General features: G+C 37.7%; 1 protein-coding gene across 2 annotated transcripts in view; it reads right to left on the reverse strand.

Moving 5' to 3' along the window:
- roraa (RAR-related orphan receptor A, paralog a) overlaps window positions 1-17,288 on the reverse strand; it is a 274,886-nt gene that overhangs the window by 56,628 nt on the left and 200,970 nt on the right. Inside the window, exon 1 of one of the 2 annotated variants that reach the window (XM_087797619.1) lies at window positions 1,777-2,059. The exons of the other annotated variant lie outside the window; for it this stretch is intronic. Within the exon in view, the coding sequence (XP_087653745.1) occupies window positions 1,777-1,807 (31 nt within the window). The 5' untranslated portion in view covers window positions 1,808-2,059. Of the gene's footprint in view, window positions 1-1,776; window positions 2,060-17,288 lie in introns of those variants that run through there. 2 annotated transcript variants of the gene reach the window in all.

Raw genomic sequence — 17,288 nt, forward strand, 5'->3', positions numbered from 1 at the left:
GTCCTTCAAAAATGTGAAGCCTCTCTCTGTATTTTTAGATCTCCATCTAACGCTTAATTCTCTGGCAGGTGCTCTCGCTTTCGTCCTAATCTGTGGCCATTTCTCCTTCGGCTCCTTGTGTCCTCTCTCGCTCTCTAACTGGATAATGGCCAATCTTGTTAACCTCTGCTTTTAATGTGCGACAAAACCCGGCAGCCAACGTCGGTTGGGGCTGCTTCAGTTTGATGGAAATAGACAAATCTACGGCAAATATTTACAGCCCTTGTTAACGTCGACCCTTCGAGCACCACTCAAGAGTCGTTTGGCTCGACTTCGGCGTCGCTCCTCACAGTCTGGTGAGCACTTAAATCACATATTTATGTGCAGTCTGCATGCAAACGCCGCCGCTCCCGGGATCTCAGCACACATTTTTTTCTCTAATACCATGCATGTGCTTAAAAGGTTAATTACATATGCAGCCAATCATACTTTTTTTTAATTTTCACCTTTTTTTTTTTCTTCTTGTCGCCCCAACACTTCAAAGAACTTTCTTTAATTATGTAACTGGAATTTTCCTTTTTAATTGTGCTGAGTAGGCTAATTTGCATGGGCTAATGAGAGGGATGTTTCCATTACAGGTAATTAGGTAGTTGAGAGGCAAGAGGAGGAGGCGGAGGAGGCGGCGGAGACACAAAGCCACACACACAAGATGTTTGTTGTAATCGACTATCGTTGTGTGTTCCTGACAGAAGTCGCTCCAGCGGATTGTATCGGTGTCTGCTGAGGCGTCCAGTTTTTTTTTAAATTAATTTAACTTCATCAAACCATCAAATCTGATCTGAAACTTTTCTCACAACTCTTATTATTTATCTTAATTTAAAAAGAGTTTGATTCATTTTAAAAAAAAAGCTTTAAACTTCATCATCATCATCATCATCATGTTAAGGCAGGTGTTAAAACCCATAATAAAAAAAAAGGGGGAAAAGAAGTCAAAGCGAATGAACGTTTTCAACTCCTCCATCCAGAACGGCAGCTCATGTTTAATTGTATCACGAGTGCATGTGCGTCTCACATATGTTTGGATGCCCATCTGCCTCCATGTGAACGCGTGATTGTGTGCGTGCGTGAAAAAAAGCATGCATGAGCGAAGTGTTCGGATGTTTGAAAAAAAAAAAAAAATGGGGGGGTTGGAAAAGTTTTTTTTTTTTCTAGATCCTCATCGTGGTCGAGGAGGACCCGGTGCTGCTCTCACGGTCACACATGTAAACCCCCCCGACTAACCAAACCCCCCTCCCCTTTTGAAAAAATAGGTCAGTGGAACACACAACACACTCAATTATGAACACACACATGCACCCCCGATCAGAGGATCTCACGAGCACCGCCGCGCACATTTTCCCGCGGAACCGACACGTCCTCTGGACTGGAACAACAGGATTAAGAACTGTGCGAAAAGGAAAAGCGACAGAGACCCCCCCACCCCCTCACACACACACACCACCACCCCTTCTATGACCCCTGTCACCCTTAAGCTTAACTTTGAGGGAAAAATAAAGCAGAAAACATGCTTTAATTCTGGGTATAAATGAGTAAAAAGCAGAGGAGAATTGGAATGAAACAAGAGGAACAAACGAACACATGATGATTCTCCGTCTCTCTGTCACTCTCGAGCGTCTCGTCGCAAACGAAACGCCAAGAGTTGTCAACCTCTGGAAGAAAAAAAAGAAAAGCGAAAAAAAAAAAAAAAAGGGCTGCACACTTGCATTCCAACATGCAACGTGTATATTATCCTCTTACCTTTCATAGCTGAAATCACAAAATACATCATTGAGCGTCGAGTCCATAAGAAGAAGGGAACGATTCACTAAAAGCCCTTCCACTGCTGTCTCAGCAGCAGCTGGCCAGCACAGCTCTGCCTCTCAGCCTCCGAGCATGACCACACCAGAATCCATGTGACTGTGACATCAGCGTTGATGTCTGGCTGCTCCCCTCCCACCAGCCTTTGATTGGCACAGCGTGCAGCCAGTGGGGGCGCTGAGAGCCCAGGCAGGGAAGCTGGCCCTCTTCCCACTGATTGCAGACACACACACTCTCGTCTCCCTCGCCGGGTTCTCGCTAGACACCACAGCACACACACACTCTCTCTCGCTATCTTTATTCCAAAAAGGCTTATCTTTCGGAGCAAAAAAAAAAAAGGGGGGAGTCGCAAGCGATCCGGGGCGGACCCGCCATGAGAGGAAATAATAAAGAAAAAAAAGGCTGGGGATGTTTTTTTTTTCTAAAAGGTCTGAGAGCAAAAAAGACACGCTTTTTATTTCAAGAGGAAAACTTCACAGTGGGAAACCTTGTCGGTCACATGGACACAATGGTTCCGTCAGAGCCCCAGAAATACGATTGGTGCACGATGAGGTAGCTGGTCTTTGCTTTTTTTATCACTCGATCCTAGAAAGTAAGTAAGAAAGTAAGTCATTTTAATTTATATAGTGTTTTTCTAGACCAGGGTCACAAAGTGCTTAAACAATCAAGACAATATTCAATAAAGTATATACTTTAAAAGTCAAGATAATACTGATAACACAACAGGAGTTCCAGAAAATCAAGGAAAAGCCTGAAGAAATAAAAAAGATACTACTTAAAGGAGTCACTAGACTCATCTTAGTAGTACGTCTATCTTTTTTAGAGTCAGTAGTACGTTTATCTTTTTGTAGTATTTTAGATCTCCGGACTAGACGAGTGCATACCTCCGCCCAGGAGCTCGTTTCACATACACCCATTGAAATCTCGTCAATGAAAATACGTGATTATAAGAATTTTATTCCTTCTGGATCAGGAATCGAACTCTCGTCTCGAGGGAAAGAAGTGTCGTCCGCTCTGATGCAGTCCTCAAATCTCTTCCCTAGCAACACTTTCAATGAACAATAAGGAAACATTTTGTCACCACAGTGACATTTTTTTGGTCATTTTTTACCGCTTTATCCCTTATCAGGGTCGCGGGGAGACTGGAGCATATCCCAGTTTTATTGGGCGAGAGGCAGGGGACACCCTGGACAGGACGCCAGTCTGTCGCAGGGCACACAAAGACAGACAACCATTCACACACACACTCATACCTATGGACAATTCAATCAACCTCTGTATGTTTTTGGACTGTGGGAGGAAACCGGAGTTACCCGGAGTAAACCCACGCAACACGGGGAGAACATACAAACTACACACAGACATGGAAGTGAACCACTAACCTTCTTGTTGTGAGGCGACACTGCTAACCATAAAAGCTGAGTTATTGTAAATGATTTTGTTGTATGTTTTGTTTCATGAAGAATTTTTTTCATGTGACGGACGATTTAAAACCTTCGTAAATATAAATTCCCATATATTTATTCACTCTTCCATAACCCGATCGCTTCTAAGCTAATCTTACTTTTAAACGCAACTTTAATCGTTTTTTTTTGCTGTTTAAGAACAAACCAACCACTTCCTAGTGTTGCTAAGATGCTAATAGCTACAGTCATGACCCAGAGTAAGTCGTTGGATCAATGAAAACATATCTAAATGTCAACGACAGCGACAAATATTTTTTGAATTAGAGTTATTGAGGAAACAAGATGAACTACAGCATCAATAGGAATATCAGGAGAGAGTAAAAATGGGGTTTGTACGTAATGAACACTTTCTACGATGTGTCTTCTTTTAAAAAAATACCCCAAAACCTAAGCGAGTATGTTCAGAAGATAAATGGTATCAAGGCTTTCGACTAACAAAATGGTGGAAACAGAGAATCTTCTCCATTCTCTTGTGACGTCAGACGTCAAGAAACCGGTTAAAAATTGATCATTCTGAGTTGGTTTTAGTGTTTAGATAGTGCCTTTTCTCCAAAAATCTGGTTGGTTTTCAAATCAAAAGAGACAATACTAAAGTTTATTTTGATTATTTATGAAGATTGGCATCAATACCTGATCGGACGTGCCATTAGCCTGGAACCAAAACTTTACATGAAATAAAGTCACAAATGCATGATATCAAGAAGTTCCTTCATTATAGACACATCTCTCTGGACTCTACTCTGAGTCTTAAATTACTTTTTTCATCCTGTTGTACGTGATCAGCTACGTTTTTGACTAAAGAAACAAATACAAGTAAGTAGCTGAATCTGGGGAATCATTGAACGACCATTACTGTACTAACACGAGAGAAACACGTCGGTAAACATCGTCCAAAATCCAACCGTCCGATGCCAAACACGCCGAATCAAAGCAGATGACGAGTCGGTACCGATGCTACAACGTTGGCACCGATTCATCCGAACCTGATTTTATATTCCAACAGAAAATAGCAGCGATAAATGAATTGAAATAGTGATTGTATTTTCATTTTTGACCTCTGAGGTCCATGTTAAAACCCACTGATGGGCCTCACGCTCACGTCGCCAGGTGACTGAGGGGAGATAGTGGCACGAAGTGAGGGTTAGATGATCCCCCTTCCAACCCCACAGCGACTCCTCCATGAGTTCCCTCGCTCTCATCTCCATCCTGCATGTCTCTCTCTCTCTCTCTCTCCCCCTTTCTTTCTGCTTCACTCCTGGCTCTCTCTCTCTCCTCCCCCCTCCCCGCTCATCCTCGTATGATAATCTGTTCTGACTCCTAACCAGCTGCCTCGCTCTGATACAATATTCTGGTTTTAGTGCAATCCAGCCTTGGCCAATAACCACAGTGCATTTGGCATTTCCATGAATAAGCCGGAGCTCATAACATCTCGTCTCAAGACAAACATCACACGGCATCATCTTCACCCCCTTTTTTTTTTTTTTTTTTTTAAATCTAAAAATTATAGGGACCACTTCAAAAAAAATAAATGATTGCATGAATTTTTGTATGATATTTTCAGGATGATTTCGAACAGAGTGAGTGAGATCATTTGCATTTATAAGGTCAGAGTTTTGGCTCCGTTGTCTGGAAGCAACGTTTCTCTAATACTAAGAACAGGGAGTCGAACGCAGTATCAATCAGAGACTCATTTGAAGGCTGGAGAATGTGTTAAAGTAAAACTACAAAACTGAGCATTACAAAAAAAATACAATACAAGTTTCTAAAACCTGACTTATAACATGTAATTCAACCCTAAATATAACTTCTTAAATATTCTTTTACACTTTTCTTATTCGTCTTTTTTGTAGGTTTTTCTTGTCCTTGGAACGTATTTGAAAGAATAGTGACAACATTTTCTTTAAACAAATTTCATATCTATAAGAAAAGTAACAAAAACTCATTTTATTTAGCTTAATTTTATAATGTCGGGGCCTAATACACTTAATTATTTGCATTTGACTTTTGTTTTTACGTGTTTGTTACTTAAAAAAGAAATCTTTAAGATTAAATGAAGTATTTATAAATTAAAATACATTCAAATTATATATTTAGTCATGTTTTCATTAACTTTTTTTTCAAAGATATTGGTGGCTGATATTAGAAACATTTAAATGTCTTAATAACCACAGGCTTATTCCAAACCTTGAGCAATTGGTTTTTACATTTGTAAGTTTTACATTTGTATTCAATTTTATAATAATTAAAAAGAAAACGCTCTTGTGAGCCACGTTAAATTATATTGAGGTCGAGATTTGTCTCCCTGGCCTTGTGTTAAACAAGTTAAAACACCACAGTTTGTGTTGCATTTTTAAGTACAAAAATGGTTAAACACACAAAATCACACAAATGATAGAACTCATCTCTTTTTCAAAATTAAACACAAATCAGGAAGTGAAGTTGAATTCAAATCAGAACTCCTTCAAACCTCCTCATTTGCCAACACACATGAGCTGTGATGATAACATTATTTGTTGTAGTGTCACACAATGGCCACGAGGGGCGCTGTGAGAACAATTATAACCAATTGTTTCTTCCAGGATGTAGTCACTGTACATGTGAACAGAGTTTTTTTTTTACTTTTGTCTGGACTTTGAATCATAAAGCTTTTATAAGACAGGAATACACACAATATTTAATAAAAGACATCATGTTATTGCTTACAACAAAAAAATGTATTTCCAACTATTTATGAAAATGATAATGGTTGGAAATTAATTGGACAAAATGACAATGAGTTTAACAATGAGTTTAACATAATAACAAAAGATTGTTCAAATGTTTATTAATTTTTAACACATTTTTAATGTTTCATATTTCATTTTATATAAAACTAAACTGAGCATCTTGCTAACAATAGGTCTTATAAATATTGTTTTTATCCCATTATTCAATAAGAGAATAGTGCAAAAAAAAAAAAAAAAACGCCTTTTAATATCTTTTATTGACAAATAATGAATCTCTGAACAGTTAAACACACTCGCGGTGACCAGCGGCGAAATAAACCAGGAGACGTAAAAGTCTATTGGAAGCCAGGAAATGAGAAGTCAGCAGCGCGTGACGCAAATATTCTCCTGACAATGTTTCATTAGAACCTCTATCATCCATTAGAGACACTAAACATATTAACTCACGTCGTGTCAACACCGGTCTCATATAGCGCCGCGGCTAATGAACAAAATATCATTCGGCGGCATGATAGCATCAAATGGAGCGTGCCCGGGATACAAATTAGATCGACTCGGGTAAACCATTCCAAATAATGTCATGTCAGCCGTTACACTTTCCACCGGCCACTCGCGGAAGAGACTCTTCGTCGGTGCTAGTCCGCTAACTAGTCCGCTAGCTAGTCCGCTAGCTAGTCCACGGTGACTCAAAAAGTTTATTTTGTCATCTCTTGAAATTTTTTAAATTCTCACATAATTTGCTGCCAGAAAAATACAGGATATTTTTTGTTTCGAAACATGAGAATGATAATTTAGAGTTTTTATTAAATAAGGATTTTGTTTAGCAAATTAGCTCAAGAAGCTAAAAGGTTAGCCTTTTTAAGTGGACGCTGATAAACATGTGTACTTAATTTCTGAGACTTTTTACATTTATTTTCTTTTTCATTTGTTTTATTATTTGTTTCTTTGCTTTAATGGCAAGTTTTTAAGTCATGCTCATTTGCAAAAGATTATATATTTAATTATGAATTCATATATAATAATTATCGTTATTCAGAATATAGCCACTTATTATTTTAAAGATGTAAATATGTATTTATCTATTATTATTTATATTTCTCTGTATCAGGCAGAAATGTTTTTTTTTACACTTGAATAAAATAAAAGTTGGTTTACAAGTTTAGTATTGTTTATTACCTCTGTGTAACAGTAATTAAGAAATATTTTCTCTAAAGATAATCCGGTAAAGTAAGGATTTATCACCTAGAAAAATAAACTTATGATGGACTAGAATCATGAGATAGAAATGATTGATTTCTTGTTTGTAAATGGCAAAAATATTACATCAAATAATCAGACAGCACTTGAATTAACACATGGTATTAATGTATTAATTTGATTGTTTTTACATGTATTTATGGATGTTTATTGACAAAATCATTTCTCCTCAGGGGGATCAATAAAGTATCAATCTATTTAACCATAATCGAAAAATGTGTTCTGTATATAAATCTATATCATTTGACAAGAAACTTAACTTAATCGCATCAGTGCAAGAAGGTGAACGACCTCCATGGCTTCCATAAATACATATGTAGTGGTGGAGGTCGTTCACTTTGACCCAGAGACAACACAAGGTATACCACAAACTCATTTGTTTTTCGGCATTCGGGTCACCTTGACCCTGAGATAACATAACTGTTGATGAAGTCTCTCAACATGTTTTTAATTCTTACTGTGTTTTTAGTTGTTTTCTGACTATATTACTTTAATGCTAAATTGTAATAGCAGCTTTTCATAACATTGTAGAATTTCTTAACATTTTATTTTCAATTATACAGTATATATATATTATATTTTGACGTTCATCTTGAAAAATTCACTACAAAACCTCTTTACTGCAGTGGGTCTGAAACAGATTAGCATTAGTTTCCATAGTGGCATAAAATACTGACACTTTTTAAAGTTTTCAGGAAGAAAAAAAAAATGGTCATGAAGTCAATACAAATTACGCTGTTCGAACACTAGGGGGAGAAACAAAATAGTTGAGTCTTGCGTAACTCTGCTTTAATAGACAGATAGATAGAGATAGATTGATACTTTATTGATTCTTAATAATTCTTATTATAATTTTTCTGTCCAGCAGCAAATATACATCCATCCAAACCCAACAAATCCATAAATAAATCCATAAAAAACAATCAAATAGATACAAACAAAACATATAAAAATACATAAATAATCAGTTAATAAATAATAATCAATAATAAAGGTTGGTGTTCCACGACATGAATATTTAGACTATCTAGATATTTAGAATATTAGTCTTCTATACAACATCAATAAGTCACAAAGTCTCTTTGCATCAAGTTTTACAAGCAAGTTCAACCGAAATTGCTGCTTTTTAGCGTCATTATATGTCAGAAGAATCTGTATTATGGTTCCAGTATTAGTACTCATACAAACAGGGAAAAATCTCTTCAAGCTTTTCCTTCTTTAATCTCGAGCGAATCCTAAACCTCGTGGTCACGTGACGTCAAGAGATCACGTATACGTTGCTAATGTCCTCACGGACATGTCGCAGTAAAGCTTGCCGACTCAGGCGTGCCTCGATTGTCCAGCTCTCCGTCCAAGTGTGTGTAATTGTGTTAAAAAAGCTGCGTCCTCCCCCAGGAGAGACGTTTTTTTTTTCTTTTCCCCCTCCCGGCTTCATCTGCTCACACTCTCCCTGCTCCACATTACCGGCGACAGATCGCCGATGAGACGCTGATACATGTTCATTAGAGCATTGATTACTCGGTGATGGACCCGGCGTCTTCTGGCATTAACTTGTCAAGCCCTTTCGATGGAAATCCTTTCATCCGTCCCCTCTTCACGAGTGACCGCCGAAGGCGGGGGGGATCGACTGGGGATCATAAAAAAGTTCCCCTGGATCTACAAATGTCTTGTAAACAGGCCCTCTGGGATTTGACGTAGATGAAGTGGAGGGCATCCTCCTGGAGGACACGACCAGAGCTGATATCTGGGTCTCATTAGCTCATCGTCAGTCGGCGTTCTACACACCACTCACCATCCAGCTGATCCTGAGTATAACACCCCCCCCCCCTAACATTGTCCATCGATAATTAAGATATCTTATGTTTCTTGCTGCCCCCCCTTTGGAATTAACAAGCTCCAACAGGCGAGTCCATGAAAACAATACAGATCAATTTCAAATAGATGCCACAGTGAGGAGGGCATAATATTAGAGCCATAACAGCGCCGGCCCACGCCGCACAATCATGAACCAATTTAAGGGCCATTCCAGGCAATATCCTGGGGGCTTCCACTTGTGGGAGGACTTCAATAAATCACCCAGACAACAGAAGAGAATATATATTTTCGCTGGAAATGGAGGGTTTTTGAGGAAGAAAAAGAGGAAGCATTTACAGGCAAATTAAATACCACAAGCTAACCCGACCTTTTTCTGTTTAAATGAGAGTGGAATATAAAGGTGTGAGTAGATATTAATACACTGATCTATCAAGATATCTCCCTCACGATACTGTATATTTTTTTTGTTATCATAATCATTATCAATATTCTTTTATCGTTTATATTTTAATAAACTGTGTACAAATATACAATAATAATAATAATAATGTATTTTTTTTACTATTAACATCTCAATATTCGCACGTTTGTTCATTTTTGTGTTGCAATTTAATATCCGGCAGCTAGGTGGCAGCCATTATTATTCCAGCACCACGGAACAAGGACAATAGTCATGTGGTCTTCGATTCTGCGACACCAGAGTCAAGTCCTCTACCACATATGTATTGTAGTTCCATAGTTTTTTCCGGTTTATACAAAGTGTGCTTAAAATATAATATTTTCAATTCGTATTCACAGCATTTGTTAATTTTTGTGATGCAATTCAACTTTCGGTAGCTAGGTGGCAGCGATTATTATTCCTCCACCACTAAAGGAACACTTAAATATGGCATTGACTGAGGACGGGAGGATACAGTCGACTCCAGCAGCTTTAAAAGTTGATGTTTGGGATAGGCTTTTATATTTTTACGTAGTTGTTAAATATTTTATTTTCAAAAACGTTGAACGCAGTTACGACTTCGTCAAGAGTCATGTGGTCTGTAAATTCTGCGACACCAGAGTCAAGTACTCGGATAATACTACATATGTATCGTAGTACCTGTTTATCATAGTTTTTCTGATTTATACAAAGCGTGATTAAAATAAAATAATTCCAATTCCACAGCATATGTTCATTTTTATGTTGCAATTTAACTTTCGGCAGCTAGATGGCAGCAATTATTATTCCTCCTCCACTAAAGGAACACTTAAATATGGCATTGACTGAGGACGAGAGGATACAGTCAACTCAGATTTCAGAGTTGTTTTTTGGATAGGGTTTATATTTACGTTATATTTTAGTTTCAAAAACATTGAAAGCAGTTACGATTTTGTCAAGAGTCATGTGGTCTTTGAATTCAAGTCAAGTCCTCGGATAATACTACATATGTATCGTAGTTCCTGTTTATCATAGTTTTGTCTGGTTTATAGTTAAACAAACAAATTCTAATTCATGTTTACAGCATTTGTTCAATTTGTGTTGGAATTCAACTTCCGGCCACAAGATGGCAGCAGTCGTTAGTTCCCTGGTAGCTCAAGGAACAATTTTATCCTGTGAGATATCGGCAATGACTGAGGACGAGAGGATACAATCAACTCCAGCAGATTTCAAATTTGATGTTCGGACACTTTCTGGTTTTAAACATAATGAAAGCAGTTACCCCTTCGTCAAGTCATGAGTCAAGTACTCGCACAATACTACAAATATATTGTTTGTCCCACAGTATCACAATGTATCGCAATATATCGTATCGTTGACCTTGTATCGTTATGCATATCCTATCGCCAGATTCCAATTCACAACACCTTTAAAATATTTTCATTATCGTAAGAGTAGTTACAATATTGCGATCACAGCATCCCAGCTACTTAGGGTGAGAGTCAGGGGACACCCGGACAGGACAATATTGATTCCTCAATTAACCAATTTATGTTTTTGTTGAGTCCACACCAGCTAGAAATATGAGTTGCATAAGTAACGCAGCATAAACCAAATAGTTTAGGTGGTTTAACTCCATCAGATACATGACACCGCCATCATATTTAAAGATCAACCTTGAGTTACTTGACTGTACTGTACGGCGTTAAACGGTTGACACACTGCGAGGATCGGATCAGTTGTGTCATAAAACTGCCTCTGAATTCCTGGCGGGACCGTTGCTCGGGCGACAGATAATATTTACCGCCCTCCGTCCTGGTCTCGCTCGCCGGGACCAGCTGAGCACTTCCCTCTCTGCCTGAGTGCAAACACACACAAACAATATTAATAGAACGCCGGGTCAAAAGCAGGAGATATGAAAGCGTATCGTTCCCACATAGGTGGAGTGTACAGCTGTCAACTGTCATATAGAGGAAATCAACAACGCTGTTTATTGTGAAGCGCTGTGACAAGGCTGCGCCCTTCCATGTCTGCCCGAGTTATTTTTAGAGATAAATGTAAATCCTGCCTTTTTAAACAGGAACTATCAGCCTGTGGTGCTAACACTTCTCCGAGCACACGAGTCAGACTGACCAGCAACCTGAAAAAACATTGTTTTCCACTGAAAATATGTGTATTCTGATACATAGCGTGAAATTAACAACTTATTTTCATTTGATCAATACTTTTTTTTTTCAAATTGAGTATTATACTACATACTTTTACTTTAAATTCTGGATTATATTCGATTTCGGTATTCTACACTTTAGGTATTTCAACTGAATAAAATAACAATAACAGAATATTAATGTTAAAATATTAAAAATAAAACATATCCATTGTATTTATGATGAGTTCAATAAGAAAACAATGAATATATATAAGAACACTAAAAGTATACATAGCAGTGATTATTCTTAATTTATTTATGCTGATTGATTCACACTTTTAAAAAATCCAAAAGAATACTTCACATGTTTTACAGTAAAAGCTGCATTTTTAAAATCATACATAATTTATGATTAGAGTTGTTTTTTGTTTTTTTTACAAAATGGTTCATTGTTTCAAATACTGAATTATAAATATTTGATTTATGAATAACTTCCTCAAACTCCTATCATTTGATATTATCAAACAATATTTGATGTTAAGAGTTCACTTTAAAAATACCACCAAACTATAACCGTTGTCAAAAAACCATATAATAAATAAATAAATAATATAGTATATTTTTATGAGTAATATATATATATATATCTTGTGCATTTCTAATACAATATACTTCTCGATTCAGCAAACATTTTATTTTCTATAATTTATGTAAAAGCATACAATTTCCTTTATGTTAATTGAATCCCATGTAATACAGTCAAAATTTGAAAGCCAACAAAAACTAACGTAATATTTCTATATATTGTATTTGTCAATATTTTATGATACAACACAACAATATAAGCATATTCTGTCTTTATATATTTGCACTTCAGGTCCATGAATGCATCTCCAGAAACAAAAGGATGAGGTAGAAACAGAAAGAGGTGCGAGATCTTGACACCAAGTACACTGGGAGGTGGAACCCTGTGCATTCTAATGAACCGACAAGACCCCCCCCACTAAAAACAAAAAAAAAACACCTCCATCTCCACAAGGACAACGGGAGGGAGGAGGAGGTGATTAGGACGCCGCTGCTGCTCGCCACAAAGCAAACAGAGCAGGTCATTTTCCCCGTGATAATTATGGCTATAACCAGGCATGAGGGATTGGTAATGGTCCTGCTTATTCTTCATGCGAGTGCGGCGCCTGTCGAGGCGGGAAAAGCATGATGATGAGCTTTTTTTTTTTTTCCTGCTGCAAAGGGTGACTCTGGTTAGAGTTGTGGAAAAGGGCAGCGAGGGATCTTGGCCTTTTGAGGGAGAAGTTAACGGATGAACTTCATTATTGAGGAGCAGAGCAGGGAGACCCCCCGGAGTCCGTGATGTATCACCCCCTTCGAACGCAGCCTCCCGTCTCCACATCGCCCATGAAGAAGACATCAGGGAGGAGGGAGCGCCTGTTCAACAGTTTACCTGGACGCTCCAGGCGGCGCCAGACCGAGCGAGGTGTACGGCGGCAGGTCAGCAGATAGAGAAGACGATAAACCATTTTATTTTAACCGGAAATAAACACAAAACCTTCAATAATAATCCAAGTTTTTGACCCATTTACACAAACACATGAACACAACCAATGCCTGTCAATACCATAGAGGTTCATGAACTGTGGGAGGAAACCAGAGTTTATACGTTGAATTAAAAAACTCTTTAAACAGAAAGATTCACTCAACCTGGTTTAAAACTGTATGATGAAACAATTAAACATATATATTTTTTATATATTTTACCTCATTTTAACATTAAAAAGGATGAATATGTTTACATTGTATGGACTTTTAATGTGCCTAGTTTTTTTTAACCAAAATAAACTACAAAAAATAATAATAATAAATTGAAGTTGGAAAAATATTGAATAATTAAAATTTAAAATATACCGAATTCAACCTTTTAATGTTTAAAATATTAAATTCAACCATTCAATCGTCTGATGGCACTGATGTACTTCCATATAAATGTAGCAGTTTAACTTTGAATAGTATTATTTTAATACTGTTCCAATAATTATTTTTAATTCAATTTGAAGAAAACAGGAGAAAAGTTTTAAACTTCAACAATTATTTCAAAGCAAAAATGCTAATCATTGTTTTTGGACATATTAAGAGACATTCATTAAGTGTGAAGATAAAACTGGATTAATCGAGAAATATGAAATAAAAGTATCAGGGAAGAAACGCTAAAACAAAGTCATTTATGTGCATAAAGAATGTAAAAAAACGAAATACTGTGAAATAAAAAAACAAAAACGAAATTATACTTGATGCAATGTAATTGAAAATACTTATATTTTAAAGAAAATAGTATAATTATTTTGTATTCATATTATTTTTAGCCTGTTTTTCTAATTTTCCCTGATTTTCATTATTCTGTACTAACACTGGCAATAAAATAAATCAGATTCCAACTGGTGTTTAAAATCATATGATGAATAATATCAATAACAAACGAAAGAAAGAAACCTAAAAATATATTCACGATGTAAATATAGAATTCTCTCTCTCTCTCGGACTGTGGTCGTGGAAGAGTTAACGCCGAAAACCAGACTCTGGTCCAGGGAGACGCCGCGGTCAAGATGACCCTCATTTATTACACAGCAGCTCTGTTCAAGCATGAAAGTAACTTTTCCTGGGTTCCTCGTAAAAACAAGTGACCCACCAGAGGGAGTATGTTTTCCTCAAGATTGAGGGAGATCTTCAGGCGATGTGTGATGTGCGCCACTTAGCCTCCCCCATCCTCGGCAGCCTCGCCAGGATGGAGTTTTCTTTCGCGCCGGTCAGAACCAAAGGAGCTCTTTTTACCGAGCGCACTCTTTTACTCTTGACTTATGAGGATGCCAGAGGTGCAGGGGAGTGATTCATCACGGGGTGTGTTCCTCTCGCACCCTCACACATTAGTAATGTGGTCCGCCGAGGAGGAGTCCTGTCATCAGTCTGTACCTGGACCCTCCGAACAAGGTAGGTCAGCGGCAGCTGGCCCACTTTTAGTCTTTCACAGCACCTTTAAGTTTCCTTCAGCTGGACGGCCTGACTGACACCTGAGACCGGACGCTCGCTCAGGCTATATTTGTAGACGCCGTGAAAGCTCCATCTACGTCGCTGTTTCAAACCATGGGAGGGAAGACAATGACCCTGAGGTTTGATACGCCAAACATAACTCAAAGTTTGACTCTTGTTAAGACAGATAAATTGATAATAAAACAGCCATTGAACTGTCTTTTTCTGAGTTTTATTTTGCGTGGCCACTTCCTGTCAGCGTTCCTTCTTCCTTGTCAAATCTTTTTTTTGTCTCTATATCCAGACTTGTTATATTATTAAGTATGTTTTGAACTATTGACCTTTATTTTTTATTAGTAACCCTTGTGTAATCTCTGGGTCTAAGTGTTAAAGCAAATTCCTTTTTTTTATATTATTGTTTGCATCTTAACTGCATCTTATTTAATGTAAAGATCATACGTTTATGTTTATAAATCTGAGGGGAAACAAATATTTATGGAGTAAACAATTTTTGTCAAACACAAAAAGGGCCAATACTTGCTCAGGTCGGATAAGCCCAACCCAAGATGGGATTTTCGGTTTGAAATATTCAAATCAAATATCGGAACAATCCTTACAGTATTCCTTAGTGTTTTGCTTTACGATGATGATCTAGATTATTATTATATATATATATTTTTTACTCTTAATTTTTTAATCTTAAAATTTTTAAAAATATTAATCATCTTATATCTCAAGCAAAGAAGGCTTTAAAGAAACAATTAAGGTTTGTGTTTGTTTTCCACTAATTTGAATTATGTTTATTATCACGTGTCATTTATTTTTGCTCGTCTACATTTCAACTAGTGTGAAACCCAACACTCCTGACACTCATGTTTCAAATGTTAAAATCTTCCTCTCCAAGATACAATAAGTCTCTCATCATGACCATGTTTTGAACTTATTACTTTATAAAGTTCTCCCCTCTCTGAAATATCAGCAAACGAGAGGTTACGAGAGCAGAGCCCATGACTTAACAATGACCTCCACTCCTCCTGCAGCCAGATGTAATCACGGCCCGCTTTGTTTATACATCGAGTCCCTTGGAGGTGGAGACTTCTGGGATTGATGACAGGCAGTGGCAAAGCTCTTCGTTTGACCAATCATAGCAGAGTGGGTTTGGTTGTGGTAAACAGGATTGTATCTCCAGAAAAAACAAAGTGTTTTCAGTGGGCGGGGCTTAAGCACATTTTCTAACGTAAATATTTCAATGAAAAGGGAGTTTTGCACAAACATAAAAGTACTGATGATACACTAGAGTCCAAGATCTATTTAAGAGACACTTAAATCAACACATTAGTTGAACTTTAACAATCAATCAACACCTCAAGTTATACCAGTTTCAAGTCACTGTAGACATTTCAACCATCTTCCAAAAATGAGTTTCAGAACAAGGAACAGGAAAACTACCTTCGAAGCTTCCTCTAACAAAACTCCAATCATGTGACCACCATTGATAAAAACCACCTCAGAAACCCCGTCAGGGTCACTGTGATATTGCAATAAATCTTGTATAGTTCAAAAAAACATCAGCTCTCGTCATCGTCAATTCCCGAAATCACGCTCCGGCGTCTCCAGCAACAACACGAGCGGCAAACACAAGCTTTCATGTCTCATGCCGCCACTTTAAGTCCGTGTAAGCCTCTGACCTTAGCGTCGCAGGTAATACACGCTTAAATACCTACCTCAGTATTCATGTTTGTCATTTTACTTGTGAAGATTAGGTGTGGGGAAAAAAAAGGCTATTTGAAACCAAAACACAGGATTAAGGGATAATGCTGCTCTGTGTCTTGTGAGTCGACCTTGATTCTGTAATCCAGCACAATACTGACTGGAGAGGAGCATATTTCTCCCTCTTCAACGTTCAATAGAGTAGAACAGCTCGCACTGATGTAATGGCAAAAGCTTAATGGCACCACGCCGAAAAGATGAACTAATCTGAATTAAATTAAACTGCGATATTGCTGTAATAGGAGTGGGAATAGTGTTTGGGGATTTGCACAAAAGGGAAAACGTTGAATGTGTTTACACGGACAACAATTACCGCCCAATTGACTCGACTCTGAATGAGATGATGTTGTGATTACAGCGTGTACGTGAGGTCCTTGTAGAGCAGTTCCATTCATCATCCGGTGTATCGTCCGGTTTCGTGTTACCGAGCTACACTTTTAACAAAAATATTGTTTGAGTTCTCTTGGATACCTACTGAGCGCTCTACATTAAACATACCTCAACTTACCCCTATCCTTGATTCCAGACCAGGAATGCACAGTTGTGTGGGTTCACATCGTAAAATGGTTTTCTGCAAACATTTGAACGGTTTGGTCAAGTGCAATGATTATATTTTGGCGAATTAACAATAAAAAAGCGTTTTTGCACCACATTCAAAAACAAGCTCGGACTGGAGTTGGACAGCAGCAGTTAGGAGCCATACAAGTGAATGAGAAAACCTTCCTAAATTCAGGTGGAATAACAGAACATAAACATCAAATCGAACCCATTTCTAAGCAATCAGAAAAGCCTTTTCAGGTAAGCTGTGGGGCAACGAA

The sequence above is a fragment of the Callionymus lyra genome, chromosome 8 (genome assembly GCF_982586985.1).
Source record: "Callionymus lyra chromosome 8, fCalLyr1.hap1.1, whole genome shotgun sequence".
NCBI lineage: Eukaryota > Metazoa > Chordata > Actinopteri > Syngnathiformes > Callionymidae > Callionymus > Callionymus lyra.